The 23,826-nt window shown below is 37.2% G+C and overlaps 1 protein-coding gene across 10 annotated transcripts in view; it reads left to right on the forward strand.

Moving 5' to 3' along the window:
* The window catches only part of utrn (utrophin), a 177,879-nt gene that overhangs the window by 99,259 nt on the left and 54,794 nt on the right, over positions 1-23,826 (forward strand). For 7 of the 10 annotated variants that reach the window (XM_044105882.1, XM_044105879.1, XM_044105885.1 and 4 more), the window contains 5 exons: positions 5,415-5,587; positions 8,038-8,194; positions 14,951-15,080; positions 17,714-17,985; positions 20,192-20,338. In XM_044105882.1, the coding sequence (XP_043961817.1) occupies positions 5,415-5,587; positions 8,038-8,194; positions 14,951-15,080; positions 17,714-17,985; positions 20,192-20,338 (879 nt within the window). Of the gene's footprint in view, positions 1-1,343; positions 2,648-5,414; positions 5,588-8,037; positions 8,195-14,950; positions 15,081-17,713; positions 17,986-20,191; positions 20,339-23,826 lie in introns of those variants that run through there. The other 3 variants (XM_044105881.1, XM_044105888.1, XM_044105889.1) reach the window with 2 other exon arrangements.

The raw sequence follows: 23,826 nt of genomic DNA on the forward strand, positions 1-23,826 counted from the left end.
AAAAAATGCCATTAAAGAGCCTCAAGTGTGTAAATATTTTTAATTAGCTAAGCACACTTCAAAGTGTTCAGCTTATGAATATGCAAGGTTATGCTGTGGTGTTTTTGTTCCATCCGTTGACAGCCATCTGTTGGATGTCTTTGATGCACACCACATGTTTCCTGCTGTTCAAAATGCCAGCACATGCTCACTCAAGTTCACGTCTGCATATAGGTCTACTGTGTTCAATCAGTTTTAATACATGATGCGTTCCACCAGAGCCATTTAGGGCACACGTGATTTCTAAATTTTCAGATATTTTAATTTTCATGCTTTTGAAGATATGACTTTTGGCTTTGAAAGTGCTGTTCAGAATTTTTGTTTTTGTATTTAAGTTTTAGGTATTAAGATTAAAATAGCTGCTAATGTAATTTATAAAAACACACAGATGATTTTAGAATAATTTGGGAGACGCCCTAAGATTTTAGATTTTGGCTAGACAATTTTCAGCTTCATTCACCCTGACTTGTGACGAATCAGTCAAGAAATTAAGCTACCAAGTTGGAAAAAGATAACACTTTATGTTAAGAATACTCTTTATTAGATAATTAAAGTTACATTGTTTCAGGATCAGTAAGAAGTTTGTGGAATTAAAGTGTAAATGACAGACGTTTATCTCGACCTGAGGTAGGGTTTTTTACCTTTTTCTTTCTTGGAATATGAAATGTGGATGGAAATTTTAACTTTGTAATCCTTTAATTGTTTTAAACATAAGAACCTGTTTATATCCACTGCCTTTTTGCAGAGCTGCAGTAATTGAAATGACAAATGGGTCAGAAAAAAATAATGGCTTTCTTGGAGTTCATTGGTGTAGGAAGATCACAGTTTACATAAACCAGAAATTTCAAATTTGCCATAAAGTTTTCCTGTTTTGTGCAGGACTACCTTTTTTACTACCAGGACTACCAGCTCCATGCTGACATCTAACTGCAAATACCTTATTTTCATTATTGCCTTTTCTCGCTTATATATCGCCACTTCTTCTCAGCTCAAAAGGTAAAATATTTCTCATGTCGAATTCCCTCATGTTTCTTTAATGTCCTTTACCTTTCACTTTCAGGTTTTCCATCCATGCAATCTTCTGCTTCACTCTTTGGCCATTTCTTCCTTTTTCTGCTTATTGTACCTTGACTTAGTTTTTTTTCTCTGAAATTCTCCCTCTTTTGCCATGCTCTCTGCCTGTGTAGGCCTCAGGAAGTGGGTGTGCACCGTGTGTTGAATTGGTTTAGGGGAGAGAGAGGAGGGGGAAGGGAGGATACTGATTAAAATAATAAACAGCTGTGTGATAGACTGGGGCTAGTGACCAGTGAGATCAAGAGCAACAGAGAAGGGGAGAGGATTCAGGATGCCAACTTGTTTCTTTGCTTGACCCTGAATTAGGTTGATTCTAAGGAAGTTTCTTCATCACTGGGGAATGAAAGAACAGCTCAGCTACTTCTATTTTAACTTTTTATTCTACAGTCATCGAGATAATCAGCAGATCTCAGCCTCCAGAAGCCAGAAGGTTGGAGTCCTTGTACCGGATTGTGACGCAGAGCCTTGGGCAGGTCTCTGTGAATATGTGTCTCCAACAAAAAGAAGGAGGCATTCTTTGACTAAGTGGCCCAGTCATGGTAGTGATTAGGAGGGTGTGATGGAGCGAGACCAGACTGGAGTTTCAGACCTGACGGGAAGCTAGTGAGAGAGACGCAGAGGTAGCTGCTTGAGACTTCACTACCTACACTGAGGGGACGGAAAGACGCAGATCATGTGCTTCTTTGTACCAATGACTCTCTTCTTGAAGTGCTTGCGGTTGCGTAGCCGGCAGGAATGAAGTGCTTTTTATCTCGGTAATTGAGGACAACCGCCCCGGTCCTGCCCTGGATTGGACTGCTGGACATGGTGTAAACAGCTTCCTTCATGCCCAGAAGGGAAGTGGAGGCAGGGAAGCATAACAGGGTGGAAGGAGAAATGCCAGTCCCAAAAACCGCACAGGTTCACAGAAGCCGACTTGTTCCTCAAGAGACGAGTTGTTAGCTCCTCCCTGCAGACCTCCACCCAAAATTTCTTGGATTTCCCCCTCCAGTTTCAGCGCCTCATTCGTGGCCACAGGAAGTCAAGTGTCAGCCTCCAGCTGTGACTTTATTAAACCTCCAGTGGCACCAGTCGTCTTGAAGTCCAAATCCCAGCATGACTGCAGGGCATCTCTAACCCTCTCCACTCAGCTGTATGCCCGCCAGAGGAGGATGCTACTACTGCCATGGGTTGGGATTGGGCGAGCACACGTTCACGAGTGCTGCCAAGTGTGTAAGTCGCCTGTTTCTGGACTGCAACCTGGGTTAGACCCTCTTATGCTGAAGCTTTTCATAAACACAAACTTTATTTCTCACGGGATCCAAGTTTGTTCAGATCTTGGATTTACTAATGATCTTATTCCTGACTTTGGAGGATTGTACTTTGATAAAAACAACTGGAGAACTTGCCAGATTGTTCTTGGTCTGTAATATTCTGCGACCACTTTGACTGAGAAGATGTAGAGACTGCAGTGAGTGGGAGGAGCCACAACACACTCTCAAGAATGATTGGCTTGAACTTCAGTTTGCATGAGCTGCTTGGAAAGTTTGAACAGGTACACATCAATAAATAATTATTCTTTTATTGCACTTGAGTTTTGTGTTTAAGTAGCATTCACGTGAATTACGAAAATAAATATTTCTTCTGTATATTTCCATTGTCATTGTTATGATGCTCTAGCTGTTTTTATTGGACTTCAAATAATAATCAAAATTAGATCTGTAAATTATTCACTTTAGTGCTAATGTTATGGTGGGGTATGCTCAATATTTCCATTTCCTACTTTTGATGTCATTTAATGTTCAGTTTCTAGAGTGTCACTTTTATATTTGTATGTTTAAACCTTGGGTTAAAATCTAGTTTTATAGCTTTGGTTACATTGCTTTATGTTTTTTATTTTAAGTACATGTTTTTGCACATAGAACTTGTTTAAAATCAAGATTATTTTTACTAAAAGCACTGATATCTTGCCAGATTGCTACCACTACATCCTTTTGCCTGTAACACTTTAACATGCAAGTAAAATATTTTCCTTGTACTGATCTGAGACCGTTTGTGGGGACTTAAAAGTCTGTATGCTAGTCAGTAACTCACTGATAACATTCATATAGTAGTAAACAGAGGCCAGTTGTTGCTGACTTGATGACCCATGGTGCATAAATGTTTTTTGTTTTTTTTTGTCTGCGTGTGGAGAGAAAATGATCTGTCACTACATTGCAAGCCCCTCAGGAAGCACATGGACATACATAAACTGCTCCCTCCATGTAGTCATTCACTGGGAGAAATAAAATTTAAAGGCTGCTTTGTAAATTAATATGTCTGCCTCTGTATGCCCTCACAGTCTGCGTTCTGTCTTGAGTCTTGAATTCATTTGTGTGGTTGTGTGTATAGTTGTCTTTTTATTTATTCTTATGTAGAAACTGAAGTGCAAAAGGAAAGGAAAGCACTTGGGTAATGACTTGAAACGTAGCCAGCTGGCTTAGTTGGAGGGTGTTTTTGTGTCTTTTACTTTAACTGCGTCCATTGAGCTTTCCATCACTCATTCTTAAAGTCTTTGTCTACGCATCTTCACCCCTGGTGTCTCATTGCTCTTTCCTTGACCTTTTAGAGCAGTGCCTTTTCTAGGTTATTAACTTTGTAGATCACAGCAGTAGGATTTTCTCTGTCTTGGTTAAATGTGTATTGATAATCAGTAAATTACAGCATTTTCGATTCAATGCCAGGTTGTTAGTTTTGTGGGAGGTGTTTCTGGTCCTTTTGTTTACTCACAAAATCAATTTAAGCTTTTTGAAGTTATTTTTCCATGATTTTGTTCTTCTTGTAGAGTAGCATACCTGTGATGTGTGACAATGCAGCCCAGGTAATCACAACTTTATAAACCCCAGACTTATGTTGGGCCCTTCATATTTCACAGCACATCTTTTTGGCGCTGTGATAGAGACTCAAGGATCAGGTGTTCTAGTCTCTCAGATGTCGGTTTGGATCAGGTTCTGCAGTGAATCGTTGCCATGTCAACGCCTCGGATGTTTTTACCGGTTGTTTGTCCTTATCTGGACGTGCACATTGACCTGAACTGAATTGGGGTCCTCGCCAGGATTATCATGATAGTTTGCGTTAACAAGAATGAAGTAAAGTTGAGCTTTAGTAGTTGTTTGAGAAATGAAAAGCGCTCATTTTGTTGTTTTTCACAAATGGAGTAAATATTTAAAAAATCCGAAATTGTTGGATGAATGATGAGATTATATAAAAAAAAATTGTTGCTGATTTCCACTGTTTTTTGAAAAGCTTCAACTTCTGATACCAACTGTTTCTGATTTCTCTTTAAGGGACAGCAAATAACTGCATTTAAAATAGTTAATAGTTTTTGTCCTGTGAGAGGGTATTAATTATTAAATCTGTTAATCTAAAACAATGTTTTATTCATTTAAAATTAAAACTGTTTGGCGAGTATATTAGCATTTGGGAAATTGTAGTTTACTTGTTGCGAACCTGAGAAATGGTACTTTTTAAATACTTCCACAAATAATGGCTCAGTGCAAATGACATACAAGTATCAGTTAATGATTGGTAATTTCCCACTTATTGTCCATTATTAGTATTATAGTTCTCCAATGTAATGAGACCATATATCTCTCGATGCTACTCCCTCTATCTACACTAATTTTGTCCCAAATGCAAATTTGCTTCGGTGCTCCAGGCAGTTTTACAGTCATCCACACTGTTTTTGGAGTCTTTATCTTCAGTTGGATTGAGCCAAGTTGAACGAGCTGAGGGGAGTCCCAGCTGACAGGACTGAGAGAGAGAAAGGAAAATGGAGCAGTTTTACACATCTAAAAATAAAACGTTTGACAGAATCCTCTGCCTACGTCAGCCTCCCTTGCGGTTCAACATTTTCACACAAACACTCTTTGAGTTCTGGTTGTGTAACAGATCTGCTCTGTTTAGCACATACTGTTGATTGTGATTGTATGTTGCAGATGCACAATCTGAATAGTAGCCATTATGTTACAAAACCTGATCAAACATCAGCCAAACCTTCTATACAAACTTGCTTCTGGTCTGGGTTGACTTGCCAGTGCAGTAAAAGAATAAATGTTAAACTTCTTGAACTCGGAGTCCCTTGTGAAACTGTTCTTCCCTCTGAAAATGTGTGCAGTGTCCCATAAACTCATTCGAGGCTAATCTGTGCATGAAAATCCAATATTATTGGTTTTGACAGTCTAGAGGTAGCTGCAAAACCCAATGTGGGGTAAAACGAAGAAACCTTTCTGCTTAATTATAAAAAAATTTTAATTGAGAAAATCTTTTTTTCTGTTTTGTAGGACATCCAGGCAGAAATTGATGCCCACAATGACATCTACAAGAGTGTGGATGGAAACAAATCAAAGATGGTCAAAGCTCTGGGCAACTCGGAGGAAGCCGTGTTCCTCCAACATAGGTTAGATGACATGAACCAACGCTGGAGTGACCTCAAGGCCAAATCAGCCAACATCCGGTAATTAGAAAACTGTCCAACCCTCATTAAGGTAGTAGAAGAAGATGTAATGTCCACACAGAAAAGTCTGTGCAGCCAAAATCCTACAGCTAGCTCCAAAAGATGCAAAATCATAGAGCTGTCCGACTGATTCATTGGTCAGCTGACCAGTAAATCATGCCAGTGTCAAAATGAGTTGAAATAAGAATTTTGTAACTAAACACCAAGGCAACAAGCACCTGCAGTGTACTGATAGCCAAATAGTTTCAGAGAATTCATTTTTCTTTGACTCCCTGTGTGATATTGTGCCTAGCAACCTCTAATTAAACAGTACACTAAGAAACAAGGTTAGTTAACATGTTGTTTGGCTTCTTGTTTAGCATCCAAAGTTATTTTGCAGAAAGCATATTCATGATACTATTTTCATTTAAGCTATTATAGAATATGACAGAAACATAATTAATAACACAAATTCCTGCAGAAGTTTCCTCTGTTGACAGTTTTCACCCTCAGACTTCTGAACCAGCTGTTATTGGTCCAGATGTTTTGTTGGAGTGAAACTCGTGATCCATAAGGTTTAGAGCACTTAGCTTTGTTTTCTATTTTTTTCTACTTCTATTTAACTGCAAGTTTACATCCATTTTATCAGTGTATTTGAAAGAAACACATAATTGAGAAGTGGAAAGAAAAAAATCCATGATTTTCAAAATATTTTAAAAATGAAAACAGGAAATAAGTAGCATGCATTTGTCCTCCAAATCAGTACTTTGTAGAAATGCTTGTCACTCCAGTTACTACTGCTATTTGGTTGTGGTATGTCTCTACCAGCCTGGCATATCCAGTGAATGTTTGTTCATTCTTCTTTATAGATAGAGAGCATCTGTGAACCTGATGTTCACAGATGCTACTTTTGCTAAAGTACTCTCAGCAAAAGTTGGTCTTTGGGCTAATCTCAGAGAACCATCTTTTATATAACTAACAGCTAAAGAGGCTTTGGACTTCTTAGAAAAATTTTTTCCACCACCAAAGGCAAAATAATAGTTCTGTTAACAGATACGACCAGTGACTACTTTATAGTTACCTTGAGCCTAGAAATATTTAAAATAATGCATAATTTTGTCTGTGATACTTTGTTTTGGTCTCTCACATATATAAAACCCACTGTAATTGGGGTTTTCAACATGACAGAACTTGAAAATGTTCAGCAGGAATACATACTTTTCAAGGTGTAAATAAATCACTTTGCATGAGCTGCTGTGATTACGCACGTCAGTGTGGCTCAAGGATGGATAGACGTATGGCTTCTATAACCTTCCAAGAAAAAACCTGAATAAAATATGCCACTCTTTGTTCTTGTAGGTGTAGTTAAGCCAACCTTGTCCTTTTCGTGTTTTTAAATGTCAAACTTAAACAAAAAAAGTTTTTTTTTTTCTTCTTTTAAAAAACCTAAACAAAGCTGTGCAGTATGTACCTATGTAAAATGCCATAACCTTCCTAAAAGACCAGCAAGTCTTTTAGGAAGCTGTATAAATGGAAATAACTCTGTGCCAGCCACAAGTTTGGCATACATAAAACAGATCATTAATGTGCACAAGTGTTGATGCTGAAGAAAGTGGGGGAGAAGTGGAGATGACAGGAGCCAGATGGAGACGTTCAAAGTCCAAATGGAGGAGTGGGAAACGAAAGAAGCAGCACAGCAGAGCCACAGTTGCAGGGAGGAAATGTTCGGATGACTAAAGAGAAAAATAAAACCTGCTGGAGGTGATTCTGAATTTAGACTGTGCTTAGTTCAGAATCATGAGACTAACTGGACCTGTTTCATAAAGCTATCGTCACTCGCCTTCATTCATAGGAGGGGGGCCTACAGTGCCTGTTTGTGTATAAAATACTGCCCAATATGGCTTAATTGCAGTACATTTGTAATTAAAGGTAGCTCGTTGGGTCGCAATAGGAGTTCTCTGCTTACTGTTCTGACGCATTACCCTCAAAGGGGAGGAGAAAAAGAAGAATTGCTTCACAGCATGTCTTACATGGATTCTACTTTGTACACAGAAGGCTGCTAACTAAAGTGGGCTCCTGTCTACTCGGTACACCCAGAAGCTTTTATTCAATAAACTGGTCTAAATCACCAACTGAAGTTTGCAAAATGTAAATCTAGGTGTTAAATCTAAACAGACATCAACGAAAACAGACACAGATGTACACTATAAATCTGTGCAGAGTTGAAGCTTACATTTTTACACTACGTGAAGTGTTTAACTACTCATTTATTTCATTAAAATTATTTTAAGCCACCGTATTTAAGATTTAAATCTGGCCAAAAACGTTTTGTTCTTTTTTACTGTTGAATCATATGAAAAGATGATTCAAAAATAGATCAACAACAGAGAACAATTGACAAGATGAGAAACCAAGAATAGCATCAAAGAGAAAACAGTATCACAACTAAATCATGTGATGTTTGATGGCAGAGCCCACCTGGAGGCGAGTGCAGAGCGCTGGTCACGTCTTCTGGGTCTCCTTGAGGAGCTTTGGCGGTGGATCTGCACGAAGGACGAGGAGCTGGCCAAGCAGATGCCTGTTGGAGGAGATGTCCCCACTTTGCTGCAGCAGCAGAACCACTGCACGGTATGAACTCTCAATATGTCCCCGTTGAACTGTGCAGGATCACTCTTTATCTGTATATATTTGTTTTCTATACACATTTATCTATTAACATTCACTTGAAACTAATTGATCCAACATGACTCTTAATATAAAGCTCATGTTCTACATACTGAAGGGGCATTTCTGTCAGTTTAAACCCTCATCGTATTTCCAGCTATTGAGCTCTAAATTTTTAATGGTCACATGTCCTCTGGGGGCAAACCCAATATTGAGTGAGTCCTAACTAGCTTCTGTAAAAGAAAAGCAATATTACTTGCCATTGCCATTCTCCAGGGGAAATTAGAGGTGCTTGTGTGTTGTCAATAACATGCTCAGATCATTTTGTGCCTGGAAATAAAGACATTAGCTGCCTAAATTGGTCTGCATAGGTTATTTTATTAGTTACTCTAAGTTACATTATGCAGCACTCTACACAGTCTTTGGTCACTTGGTAGAAATCTCTAAAAGCATCTGAAAAAAACAAAGATTTAGTCTTAAATGTGAATATATTTGTTTAGTAGAGAATAAAGTCACATTAAGATATAATTTTTATGAAATTATCAGTGTCACAATGAATAATCACTTATTTGTTGCCGACAATAATTAAATGCATTAAACGTCCTAAAATGTAACAGACAATGTTGGAGGAAGATGTAAGTTTGTCTTTCTATCTCTCTTATTGGTGACTCCAAAAGATCTTTAAAAAAATCTCCAAAGTTTTCTTCTGGACAACTGCAGTCAATGTTTCACTGAGATTATGTTGCATAAATTCATGTAATGCTTTTTAAAGATTTTTAAGTGAGTGGGGAGAATCTCATTTTTGGAATACTTAGAGTTACAGTAATATCACACTGAAAATCATACATTTACATCTAAAAAAATTCCAAATTTTTACAGTTCACCCACTTATTTGACCTTTTGAATTCCTAGAATTATTGTTGGCACCATTATGAATTATTTATGTTTATAAACTGTCAGCGCATGTAATTTCTGACCCTTCTATGTCCTCCTCCACCCGCTATTGATGTTCTGCACTTATTTATTCCAAACACAAAGTTTTACAAAAGTTCTTACAAAATAATTGCTTTGACGAAATATTTTACCCTCCAGCTACTGTTTATCCGAGTTTGTTTGTCTAGTACATTTTTGCACCAAGGCAGTTTAAGTGCTTTACACCATAAGAATATAATTATGCCAACCACTTATGAAACACAAATAAACGTCCCACATCAAATACAAATCAAATATATTGATCAACTCTTATTGATTGAATCTATCCTTGATCTCTTTGCTTCTACTGCTACTACTGATTCATATTTCTTTTTTTAAGAATCTGTAGACAAATAAAAGTAGAAAAAAAGTAAAATAAAAGCTACCTTATGAATACTTTTGATGAATATTACAATTTCTGATACTAATTTCAAAGAATGAAAGAGAAAACTAAATTGATAGTACGTCAGTTTCCTAATGTCATTCTTATTCTAAATGCAAACTATCAAGACAGATAGAGGATGCCCCATACAGACAGTTTGCTCTTGCAGCAGCAGATGATCAATTATTTGTCTACTTTAGCACTTGCTAAGTGTAGTCTACTGATGATTTAATTGTGAATCATTAATAACAAGTAGAGCAGACCACTCATAAAATAATCTCTAAATTCAGTGATGTGTTTTTGATTACGCTGCATGACAGTCGACCAAAGGAATACTGGTCTTTTTATGCATTTTTGCATAATCAATTGGTTATGAGCTAATATATACTGGGTATGAGCCTCTTATACTTTTCAGTGACTCAGTAGGGTAATTGACCCAAACTACAAATTACTGATCACACTGTCCAATATTTATGGACCTTTCTTTTTCTCTCATTTTTATGGGTTTCATTTCATTCACTCCTTTTTGTCCCTTTTCTTTGCCCTCCTCATTTCTCTTTTCCTTTTTGTTACATCCCCCCACTATTTACACATTCTTCTCTAGTTCCACACCTTTAAGGATGCAAAAATTGGAATAACCTGAGGAGGGAGGTTTGAGAAAAATTTCGTTTTCGCACTTTGGAGTTTAAATTCCCCCCTTGCTTTCTTCTCTGTTTTCGTAATAGGCTGGCCTGAGGTCTCGCTGACCCTTAGAAGGATGAGTAGAACAAAGAGCCGAGGCTTTGAGCAAGTCATGCTCTATTACTTGCCTACACTGACAGGCACAGACTCACAAAGCAACTGTACTCACAAACACAGTTTTTCAGTCAAACTGCTCAGTCAGATGAACGGGTTAGTCTGCATTGATGTATGGAAATCAGTATCAGCAAGGTAAGAATGGCTTAGATGGGCTAAGTGGGGAAAAAAACCTATTTCCTCTTTCTTTTTTTTTTTTTATTCTGGAAGGTTGGGGGAGATAAAAGAGAAGAGCTAAGCCACTTAGTCCAGCAGAGAGAGACGGATATTGCTGTTATTAAGGAATCAGAGGAAGGAAAAATCTGAGGGAGCACCGATTTAGACCGAGAGTGGAAAGGGAACATCAGACAGAAGCCCTGTTAGATGAAAGGAAAAATGGAAAATGATGTGGAAGTGAGGTAAAGAGCAGATGCATTTTCCACCTTTGTATTTGTATTCAGCCCAATCTGACTCAAACACTGTTATTATAATCAAATTTGTCATGTTTTTGGCATTATATTATCTTTCAAATATGTGAGCGGGATGGAGCGGTGATTGTTTTCCAGTCTTACATGAATTATTTCTGTGGTCTTTTGTGGTAACTAGTAAATCACTCCTCCTTCTGCAACAGCTGGCTGCTTGTTTGTGATGGTAGAAAACTTGCATTCTAATTGTTTGAGAAAAAACTCCAGATGTTTCTGAGTAAATAAGGAAAGAAATGAAAATGTGAGCCGTGTTAATTTTATAATCTTCTCATTATTGCGTTAGTAAATGCTTATGTAGTTTTAAAGACCCTGCTTTAAGCAAGCAAGTTCTAAAAAACATAGCAGCAGAGCACATCTTAATCATTGTGTCTCTATGACTGATTGGACCATTTGCACTTTAGCCGACTGAATTACAGGAGCCTGAGATGGATTAGCGTGCCTTTATTCTCTCTTGGAAAGGAAGAGTCCTTTTCAGGCTCAAAGTTGTCTCTTTTTGGTTAACTTTTAATTGTTTTCACTTTATATATTTTTTCAGATTTGTTTTACTTCTGCAGGGCAACAATATTATGGTACTTAATATGCCAGTCAAACCTTCCGGGTGCATGAACAGCAATAAATCCATGCTGTTCCCCATAATGTGTTTTTGTGAAGAGCTGCAAGAAAAGACTCCAGCAATAAAGCTACACAAGTTAGTGTTGTTCAGTGATGTTCTGCCCTTCTAGCTATTTTGAGTTGATCAGACAGATTTCTAACTTTTACTTTGAGTTGTTATAGAAAAGCTGTTGCTTTGTGACAATCTGGAGCTTTTTGGATAATGGAAACCATAAAACAGCACATCAGGGTTTTATTTTTATTTTTTATTGTTAGTTTTTCTCAGCTTTAATATCTTTTGTATGGAATTTGTTAAAAACCGTAATTTGACAGCTCCTAAAAAGCTGTAAATACATGGTTTAGGTCAGAAGTGTTCATAATATATAAATGTTCTTTTTTTTTGAGGAGAACTGACAAAATTTATATTTAAAAACAAGAGTTTAATGCAGTTTTAATCAAATGCACAAAATTAGGAGAATAGGGTCAACGTTTTTCATACGCTTCCACTAATTTGGATAAAAAATTCTTTGAATTTTGTAAATCATACATTTTAGTTCCCATCAACAAGTGGGCAGGATTTTTATCAATACCTCATTTTAAATGGTTCAGGCTGGGGAATACCATCAATTTATTACTATCTTGCCTCAATTTGATGTGTTTTTGGGATCATCAAAAGAAAAGTCCTTAGACTCAAACAAAAATTGATGTTTGAACATCAATTTTTGTCTAATTTTAAACTTCTGGAATTTGAAGTTAGTTCTGCTTTAATATTTTATCCATTTATGCAGTGGAAAGGTTTCCTGTTTACAAGAACCATGTTTGGAAGCAGTTGTTCTATCCGACATGTAAGAAAAAAAATATATATATCTTGTTTAAAACAACCACCTTTTTCAAGATAGCAGTAAATGCAAGGAGAAGGGAGCTATTACATTTTCAAGCTGAGTAACTCTGAGGCTCCCTCCTTCTGAAACTGTACATGGATTCAAAAGGTAATTTGGCCCAGACAACACAAGCTCAAACATTTGCCTCCTCTAAATGGGAAGTTATCAGCGTCTTGTAATTCGTTTGAATGCGAGCGAACCTCTATTGCACAGCCTGCTTGAATTTATGTAATTTCCTGCCCTGAAGTTAAGATACCGTTATTTAAAAAATTGTTGTTTTTTTCTGGAATGAGCTGTAGTTGTTTGGTTTACAGCATGGGGGCTGAGATAGTGGGATTTTGAGAGGAAGAAGAGGGATGTTTGGCAGAGCTCTGAAAGGAGCTGTGTGGTGATGTTATCTCATTGGCGCCACAGCACAGAGCACATGGAGATAAGTGTTTGCAGCGACATTCAGGAAGAACGCTTACAATGAATGACCTGTACACAAACGTTGGCACACGCAAAATATTTCACCTGCAGGAATATACACAGACACAACCAAGGTCAGCGTGACTTCAGCTGACAAGATGCCTCTCAAGAGCATTACAGCACATAAGAGTCATCTATTCCTCTGCTCTTTACAGATCAGAGAGGTCTACACCACAATGTGATGTTTTTGAAGAAAAACAGGTATTCAGAAAAAGTGGAAGTTAGATCTATTTTGAGATCTCTCTATTTTATATTTAACGTCAAAGCCTTGGTCTCTTCATTCATAAATGATATGGGGCTTGTATGGAACAATGGTTTTGCTTTTACTTAATTTTTTAATTAAGATTTGCTTGTGTCATATTTATATCAATGCATATCAAATTAAAAGTTTTGATTTCTCAAAACAATGTTCATGCAATACAGAGTGAATTGGTATGCCTCAGAGGTGCCATTAGTTTTAGCCCGTCTACAGTTCACTTCTGCTGCAATTCTGATACTAATGCAGTGGTTCCCAAAGATTTTCTGGGGCCCCCGGTGGATTACAATAAAATCCCCCCCAAAAAAGAAAAAAAAAAAAATCAACTTGGCACACACATCGTTCAACTAGACATAAACCTATACACATATTTTGTTTTCAAACTCCACTGAAGTTTATTTCACACTTCAGGTTGCAACAACACGCACTACAAACCATCTTCACAGTTGTTTTTTTTTTCATCCATACCGCTTCCTGCGCCCCCTGCAATGGCACGGCGCCACCCTTAGGGGGCGCGCCCAACACTTTGGGAACCACTGTACTAATGGTGGAGAAACGCACTAAAAATAACACTGGGGAAAATATCTGCCTTTTTCTACTTGGTAATTGACTTGAGGAAGTATATTCTTCTCTTTATTCCAACTCATTATGAAGTCGCATAATGAGTCGCAAAGCTATATCAAGAAATAACTGTTTAGTATTGTTTTCAACAAAGACTGAGATTGGATTTGTAATTGTGTTGTGAATATTAGATAAAAACAACTTACTCAGAAAGTCTAGAGTATGTTTCCACTTCACATCTCATCTGTTTACACCTCTCCTGCTCTTCCTCTCTCCTCCTAGCTCTCAGCCTTTTTTTTGCTCACGTTCTGAGTAACCTGCATATTATATCTGGCATGCAAGTTTGTGGGAAACCATTGGAATGGATTTATTAGCAGAGATGATCTAATTTTTGTTGAGCATGATGCTCACTTTCAGCATAACGAACCGCGGGATTCTGTGTGAAATTGATGTTAGGGTGGTGTGAGCTTAAATTTAGGAGAAATGTTATTCCATGAGATGATAGTTTTGTTGTTTTAAAAGTTAAAAAAAACAACAACAACAACCTGCATTTACAGCTTCCCATAGATTGTGTTATCAGTGTAAATCAAGTGTGTTGTAATCTGGTCATTGCTCAGTGTTGACTGGCCAGATGATTTTTGGCATCCAATTTTTGCAGTCTTTGTTGTTTTAATGAGTGTACCACTTTATCAAAGTGAATCATCCAATTTAAAGAACTTGCTTCAGTGTCTTCAACTACACGAGCTCTTGAGAAAGCAATCCTACACTCCAGTAAGCAATGAAGGCCCACCATGTCACGTACAGTGTAAGTGTGGTGTAGGCTAGAACGTTGCATTGGGTGAACTAGTCAGAGTTTCAGCACATCTGTGCGACAGAGATCAAGTTAAGTGACATTACCTCTGGATTTTATGGTAATAATCCATTCAAGTTCATTTCCTTATTTTTCTGTGCATCACATATCCAATTGTACAAACCTCTGGAAAACATCTGGGTGGTCTTTGCGTACTTCTCCCAAGAGCTGCTACAATCCTGACGTAGCTGCTTTTCTCCTCTTTAGATCAAATTACTGTAGCTGTGCATTAATCATTTTTTTAGTTAAAGGATAAAAAACTGTCAACATACCATAAGTGTAAGCAGTAATCTGCACATTCCATCTGTAAACATTTGGAGTTTACAGACGGAAAATCAAAATTGCTACAAATTGCAGAGAAAATACATCATGATTTTTGGAAATTTCTGGTTTGTTTTATCAAATAATTTCCCACGATTGCTGGGTTTTTGTTTTTTTTTTGACATAAACTCAATTTCTACTGAAGTTTCTTTCTCCATGGCTCTTTGTTTCTCCTGCAGACTCTTTGCTCTGAACTGAAGGAACGCGAGCATTTGGTAATCAGCACTTTGGACCAGGCCAGGATGTTTCTCGCTGACCAACCCATTGAGGGACCTGGAGAGCCGTGGAAAAATCTGCAGCCAAAGACAGGTTAGCTGCTTATTTTATTTAAAGACACCTGATTCTCAATTTTTTTGGCTTCCTCAGTTTGGGTAGATAAAAATGGTTTATTATGATGCCACAGTCTAAAACAGTTCAGTAATCAGATGCTTGCACTGTGATGATGCTTTGATAATAAAAAGGTGTATAACTGGGCAATAATCACTACTGGTAGAAATAATATTTATATTACTACTTGGCAGTATGGAGTTGTAACGAGTTGGTAATAATGGCATATTTCATATTAAATGCGATAACTGTAATGTCTGGATAAATATGGACAATGAAAATAAGATTATGGAAAAACATTTCTATTTCCAAAAGTTATTTCCTCACCTCAATGTTAAATGTTGTACTTTTCCTTGTGTCCTTTATTCTTTGTTTCCTTTTTTTCCTTCCTTATGTTCCATGTGTCCTTCCTTCCTTCCTTCGTACACTTCTATGTCCTTCCTCCATTTGGTCCTTCCTTCCTTTCTTGTCCAAATATTGTAGTTTTATTTCAGAGCAGTCACCCTATTTAATTACCAAGCTGTAATAGGAAGTGCTACTCTTATCTCACATCGGATAATTTTGACTTTGAGAGAGCTGCATTCCCCTGACATAAGATAGATAAGAGATTATATATTCTGTAAGGAAATACAATCACATCAGATCTTTTTTATCTCTTCCTGATTGAATCTGGAAAGATTTTTGTTTGTTTCAACTGGCATGACTGTATTGATCTGATAGATGCATGTTTGTCCATGACAAACGATGATGGATAGACTTATTATCCTTTTGTGCACACACATTTCAAACTCTCCTAGGAATGACTTTCCCATAATTTTTTGTGAGATGTTACAGTCAATAATAATGAAAGAAGTTGTTTTGGACATAAGTCTCAAAACAGTGCGTGTTACATTTAGTTAGTGGAACATTTTCACACAAAGCAACCATTTCTCTTTTCTTTTTTTTCCTTTTTTAAGCCACTGAATGCCTTTTTTTACACTCAGCAAATCGACAATAAATGTCTGGAAAGTGAGAAATAAAAAGTACATCGGCTCTTTCAACTCATCAGTACATTTCATCTGAAACTGGAATTTATTTATAAAAAAAAAAAAAAACTTAAACCAATCCAATGTGTCTGCTTTCTGTGATTTCTGATTAGTTAAGAAAATTGCTTAAAACTTATTTTTCTCACTAAGCTTAATGCTAGATTTTTTTGTTATTCCACTCTATCTGGAGGACTTGGCTTCTGCTTTTCAAACTTGTGTGCATGTAGGAATCTGGCTGAGGAAAAAAAAAAAGAGAGAACGATTACTGAGTTGCAACAGGTGAAGAATGATTTTTCAGTCACCACACAGGAGATGAAACCTTAGACATCATAAAAGCTGCTCATCTTTCTCAGCAGTTAAAACGGTATTTAGGGAGCAGTTATCACTTCTGCCAGCTTTTTCCTCTGTGGTGGCATCATCTGATCTTTAGCAATTACCCTGTCCACTCACCTTTCCTGCTCCCTCTTTCCCTTTTTTTCTCTTCCTCTCTTTTTCATTTTCTTCCAGCCACTGTCATCATGGCTGCCTTCTGCTCCCGTTCTCTGCCATTTCTTCAGATTTTTTATGCTACTTATTTTTCTGCGTTCAAATTCTTTCTGGTGATATTTTCTCAAACTTGCCAGAGAGGACACACAAATTTCACATTACATGCTCCACTTATTAAAATTCAAGGGTGGCTGCGGCCTTATTATGCCAGGTGCTGTTGCAGTTTGAGTTCAGGTTTTGAGTTGGCTATTTAGTCATTTTTACGTTTGAACCTGCAGCAAAAAGAAATGTTCAAACAAGAGGCAGCTGATAATCTTCGTCTCCTTAAACTGTAGCCCATTTTTGGGGATTTAATTTTTAACTAGAGTTTTGTTTTTTGTTTTTTGTAGAGTGCAACTTTTTTGTGTTGCAACTTAGTAAAAAAATGTAGATAAAAATTAATGCATGAAGAGATTTTTGTGCTTTTATCGTGTCTGGTTATAAAAAGAAGACATGTAATATAATCCACAGGTAAAAAGGTTAATTTTAGTTTGACCAGAAAGCTTTTTTGGAGCATTTATAACCCAGGATTGGACAGAGGAATTTAAAAATACATCTGCCCTTTACCTCTTAAAGAAGTGAATCTTAATTGTGATATTGCTGTAAATAATGTGGATATATGAAATTTGATTATCTAGATCCCTGGAATGTTGTGTGCCCTTTTTTTTTTAATAACCTTCATGTTTTTTTTAATATGTACTTAAAATATTTAGGTTGCTTAGCCTATACCTCCTGGCAGGAGGGCAATGGAAAATCATCCTCAGGCAGCAAATAACTTTGTTATTTAAAATATTTATCAATGCACACTGTCATTTTTGAACAAAACCCCTTTTCCAGAGTTGTCCAAAATTTAGAAAAACATGACTTCCTGCATTTATTTTCCATTTAAATCAGACTGAAAAAACATTAGTTAAAAGTGCTGTACATGTTTTGAAAATTAAAAAGCTGGTGTAGTTGTTAAAGATCTCACTCTCATTACCAAGTAGAAAGTACCAATAAGCTAAAAACATTAGAAAATATGTATTTTTTCCATTGAATAAATTTTTTTTTTTTCTGACATTTCAGCAGAACTCACCCCAGAGGAGAAGGCCCGAGGACTGGCCCGAGCCATCCGCAAACAGACTGGGGAGGTGAGGGAGCGGTGGGAGCGGCTGAAGGGGCACGTGGGGGGCTGGCAGGCTCAGGTGGAGCAAGCTTTGGAGCGTCTCCAGGACCTGCAGAGCTCCATGGACCAACTCGACCTGCATTTGACACGAGCTGAGGAGACCAAAGCTACCTGGCAGCCGGTGGGCGACCTGCTCATCGACTCTCTTCAGGACCACATCGATCAGACATCAGTGAGTTTGTTGACCTCTGCGGTTTTTTAATTATGGTTTGGAAGACATTGTCAGGTAAACTTACAGGATGACATGCAAAAATACGAATGGTTATGTTTTTCAATGAATCATTCAACAGCAGCTTGATTGTGAATAATGTATGAAATACTGCAAGAATCTGCCTCTCTGTGAAACATATGGTTTCACAAATATCACCACCCTTGGTACAGATGTGAAAAAACCTTTAAAAAAAAGTATTTCCTTTTAAAATAGGATATTTCACATTAAGCGACATTAGTGCAACGATTTTACTACCTCTAGCAAAGTACCACAATCATTTGTTCTTGTTTATGCTTTTCTTTTCTGAGTTAATCAAATCACCTGGAGGTTTTTAACTCACAATCCAAGCCTTCCTTTTTACCTGGAGTTTAAATATCACTTGACAAAGAGGCTAGTTCCTCCGAGCAACTCTTCAAAGCTGAGAGACGGATCTGGGTTTATTTTGCAGCATGCACAGTGAGCGGGATGGCTGGGATTAAAAAAATCCCCAAGACTCACAGTTGAAGAACCTGCTGGAAAGAATGGCTTTCTGACGTCTCTATGTGTTGATAAGAACCTTTAGACTGTTTCTACATGCCCAGCCAGTTAATTGGGAAGGAGCTGGTTTGACCTCATGCTGAGACTAAGATTAAGATTTAAGTAACAAGCAATCCTGCAAGGTCTGGAGTAGAATAAGAGAAGAACATTTAGACAACCACATTACAATGGTAAAGAGCTACAACATCATTGGTTTGTTTTTCTTCCAATTACCCAGGAAAACTTATTGACATAAAGGACCTTTTGGGGGACATTTTTAAGGGCAATTCTTTTATTCACAATACCTTAAGCAAAAATAGCAGCTGCGAGAGAAAACTTTCTCTGTTTACCTCTTTACATTCACTGAATTTTAGAGGAAATTTTTAAAAATCTTCTACATAAAAATGCTTCAACCCCCAATCTGAATGGGGCTTATTTAACCTATAATCAATAAACTAAAAAGAGAAAACTAGATAAAAAGCAGGTTGTCGTAGCAACACTCGTACATGTTCAGCTTTTTTGCTTCCTCACGAAATGAAACAAGGTGGCTTTATGTTTTGAATCTTGTGGGTTTTTTGGTGTTTTTTGTAATAATTATCTGTAAAGTTTACTCTCAAAGGGAGTGTTCAACATACTTTAACTCCTGTTATCCAGCGCTGCTGGATCTCATTACCCGATCATTAAACAAGGCTGCCCTCTGCTCTCTGCCACCAGCCAACACACGAGGGAGTGAAAGAACTATGTTGCTCACAGATCATAATATACAATGTTCGCTTGTGCTTAAAGAACTTATTTTTACAAAAAACATCTCTGTCATTCACTTCAATCCTCCAGCATCAAAGATTATTCGGTGTTAAACACAAAAGCAGATGTTTTTTATAGACGTGTTAATCCATATTTAAGTGCAAGAGATGGTTTGTTTACATGTAAAAACAAATGCCAGACTGGAAGCTACCAACAGATCGCACACAATGTTGTACACCACATAATCTTGGAATAGAGTGAATTAAAAACCTGTACGCTGAGTTGAAGAGAAGAGCGAAAAAAAAAAAGACTAAGAGATTAGGTGAGGTGCTAAAGGCAAATTGTAGCAGTATTGGTACCCCACTACCAGATCAAAGGTTGGATGTTTCCAATTTTTTCCAAAAAGGTTTTGCTACCACAATAGAAAATAAATCTGTTTTCAGGATTTTAACATATCTTTATCAGTGGTGTCAGTCAGAGTGAAGAGTGCTGCAGTTTTATCTGAATTTTTACAGGCCTTCTTCCTTTTTCTGTCTAAACAACAAAGTTCCCCTCTATTTGCTTTTGCCTTCGGTTTGCTGATTCAGTCATTAGTTTGCACCATTCATCAATTCAATGATGTCTCATCTCAGAGACTGAAGATAATTTCTTAACAAGAAGAAAAATGACAGCAGTGAGCATGGCAAAGGAAAAAGTCAATTTTAGCCAGATTCACATTTTCTCTGTTCTTTTGTACACCTCAGAGTTTGGAGGGTTTTGTTTATCTTTCATTCTGATCATTTCATGGCAGCAAAGGGAGTGTTTAGTCTTTTCCAGAATGCTGTGCAGTTTCACCAACATAAATGTGAGATTGACAACCACTGTGGTGAGATTAAACAATAATTATGGTACATGGTTCTGCCTGCAGGCCTTCAGGGAGGAGATCGCCCCCCGCCGTCAGGATGTCCGGTTAGTCAACGAACTTGCTGCTGACCTCACACCGCTGGACATCCAGCTGTCTTCTACTGCCTCCAGACAACTGGACCAACTCAACATGAGATGGAAGAGTCTGCAGGTATTTTAAATACTTATTTAGTTTTTATTTTTGCATTTCTTTTATAATTGTGTCTTTGGTTTTTCCCTCTGCAGTGTAGTTGAGTGTCTCCTGCTGTCTGCCTGTGTTATCTTTTTTTCTATTTCATGCTTTGCAACAATTTGACTTTGTGTCGTTTGTGCAGCACTTTTGTCTCTGCACATCAGTGGATGTTGTTCTCGCAGCACACCAGTCACATCTCTGGTTCTCTGCAAGCTTGATAGTCTTGGTCTGATCCGCTGTGGTGCCTGCTGAGCTTTCTCAGACTGGAGCGTGTCTAGCCCTGAAGGGAAATCCATTTCACTACTAGTCATCATGCGAGGAGGGAAGGGGGTTTGTTGGGAATTAGAGATTGAAATACTGTAGTTTTTTTTATGAGTAATGAAAGACATTCTTGCAGAAATTTTAGTAAATGGGGGCTTACATTGAGAAGAATCCCTCAGTACACAGGTTAAAATGTTGTGGTGATTCCTTTGGTGTCCAGTTATGGCTCTATTTTTACAGAAACTGATTTCAAAGACAGTGTTGCCTTGCAGGAGGCTCGGATTAGATGAATTAGTTAAAGATGTGCCCGAACAAATGTATCAAAGATCCAGCAAGAGCTCAGTGACAAAGCCATCTTTGGGGAAAAAAAGCTGTTCAAGTTATTCTGTTTAAGTGCGACTCTGCCTCAGGGGGAAAACTGTCAAGCTGGACTAAATAGTAGTAATGTGATATTTCCATGCACTGCACAGGCTCCCATTAATGGTCTTTTTTTGCCATTAAAGTGATCATAAGTCATACACTGAGGCAGACGATGACAGCGTTTTTATTGGACTGGCCCTTTTTGGTCTTGTTTTGTTTCAGCCTGCAGGAGGGCAGCAGCTTCACTAATAAGTCTGGTCTCACTGTGCAGCCTGAGGATTTGGTTTTATATGCAGACTGGCACCATCTGTCTCTCTGTGGTACAGTAAGCAAAAAGTTCATTAGCAGCTGAAAAAAAAAGCCTGAAAAACAAGAGGCATGACTACCGGCCTTTTTTGTGCCCATTATCAGGATCACAGTGTGGACATCTGTGAGCTGGCTGTCATCATCTCTGTGCAGATGTGTGAGGCTCACTGTGCTGCCACTCACAGAAATTAGGCAAAGCAAACAGACCGCCATGTACAGTGAACCTCAGGTGCTCTGACTGAGATGTCAATACAAAGCTCTTAAAGGAGTTTTTTATGATTGAGCAGGAAGTTTCATATTTTACTCCCTTCATATGAAGGTTGACTGTTCTTCTTACAGAAACATTTTGTTTTGAAGTTGTGATTGACTGTAGCGTTAACAAACGTTTATTTAGTATCTTGATAATAATTTTCATATTCTGATTTTTACGTCTTTGTGTTGTGTGGTCACCATAATTGTGGGTGGTATTGCACTGGATTGATGTTGAACAATATTTTTTAAGTCGAAATAAATCATTTGAATTTAGCACATACAATAAATATAGATTTAGTATGATGTAAATTAAAGGCATTAAGGGTAGAAAAAAAAAATCTCAGGTATGCAATTTTTTTTATTGATGCTGCTGTTTCTAAAAAAGCTCACAAATTGAGCTGTACAGTTCTTTCTTGTCCATCACATTATGCCAATTTCAATGCAACACTGTAAAACAAAATCACAACTGGAGGATGTTTGCATTTTGGGAATTAGATGGCAGCAATATACTTCTCCAAAGAGATTTGGTATTTATACAACATGAATCAACAAACTTAACTATGTTAAAACCAGAGGCAGTTTGGGGCAGTTTTGCATCATTATTTATATAAAAAATAAATATTGTTGCAATGTATATCTGATACATTTTTGATGAGTAAAAAAATGTATCAGGGACCTTGAATGTTTGTGCTTAGTGTTTCTTGGTAACCTTTAAAACCTTTTGTTTCCAAAACCTTTGTTTTGAGGTAGCATTTCTAATTGGATTGAGTGTTTCTGGAGGGTCCTTATGCTTGATGGATGTTTCTAAAGATTTCTAATACTGAAGGGGCTCACAAGGCCAACTACAAATATTCATTGCTCTCTAACATCATGATGACCTTCCCAGTTTAATCAACTCTGTGCGCAATTGGCTTTAATCCATATATAGTCTCTTCCAGCCTTGCACATTTCTAACTCTGTAATAGTTTTCCTTATTTTAGAATCAAACTGATGTAGGGGACCTAAAATGTGCAATAAAGCTAGTTTGGGACTGCATTCATAGGTTAATTTCACAAAAGCAATATTTGGTAAAAAATAAAATAAAATAAAACTAAATCATATATATAATTTGTGAAAAACTATATATGCGGTTTGTTAGAAGCGATGAAAGAAAAAGTCTTAGAATGAGACGAGAACGGTTTTTATGGTTTTTAGAAAACAATTACGGTAATAAATTGCCATTTGTCTGTAATAAGTGTTCAGTCTCTTTTTGACCCGTCTATCTGAAGAGCTTTTTATGACTAATCTATGGTAATTCGGCCAAGGGAAAAAAAGCAATATAAAAAAGTAATTTATTTTACGTTTTCACAAATAAAATAAAGATTTAATGTATCTCAAACTGTTTTAAAAAATAAAATAAAATTGTTGTTCATTATTTAGCAGTCCATTAAAGTTTGACTCATCCATCAAATTGAGTCCAAGAAGTATAAAGTCTGAAAATAATTAAATGTCCAGAGTAAATAAAAAACATTGAAATAGCCTCTTAGATGATTTTGAAAATGTGTAAAAATGTCTCAATAGAATAGTGATCTGTTTTTATTACTTATTTCTTAGTAGACTTCATTTTTGTTACGACTGTCTGGAGGTTTTGCGCTGTGGTCTGATTCCTGTGTGATCATTCATGCTGTGCCTGTCCTGCCTTCACATAAGGATCGGGGTGGTTTGTGTCCCTGGCAGAGCTCTGCTTATTTGTTGATCTTGACAAGCTCTCATCATACGTAGCTGGCCGTGCCGTTGTCAATTTGAAGCAGCCCTGAAGGAATTGCAGGTTTGGCGAAGATACACTGTCTTGACTGATTGATTCCTGACAGTTTTTTTTTTTTTGCTTAGGTTAGCCTTCACACAGACCTACATATCTGTTTTTTTTTCTGAAAGACAGCAGGAAAACTTTATTTTACAGTCTTTTGATTGCTCAGTAGTTTCTGCCCACTTGCAGACTGAGCTGGAACAAAAAGTAAGATTCTTTTTTGGTAAGAGTCGAGAGCTTGTGAATCACCAATGTGTTGCTTATTCTTGTTTCTCAGTGAGCAATTGGGAATAGATTTTTTTTCTGATAAAAAATGGATGGTGTATTTTTAAATTCCTGAATTATTTAAAAATTGTACAATAAATACTTTTTGTACTTCTATTAGAGAAACTGTTTTTTGAGTTGGGGATTTTTACAGAAAATCTCTTGTTGCTTTATTTGCTCTATAATTGTATATGCTGCACTCCAACCATGGCATAAAGTCCAGTTAACTGTAAAGTTG

This window comes from Gambusia affinis, linkage group LG22 (assembly GCF_019740435.1).
Source record: "Gambusia affinis linkage group LG22, SWU_Gaff_1.0, whole genome shotgun sequence".
NCBI lineage: Eukaryota > Metazoa > Chordata > Actinopteri > Cyprinodontiformes > Poeciliidae > Gambusia > Gambusia affinis.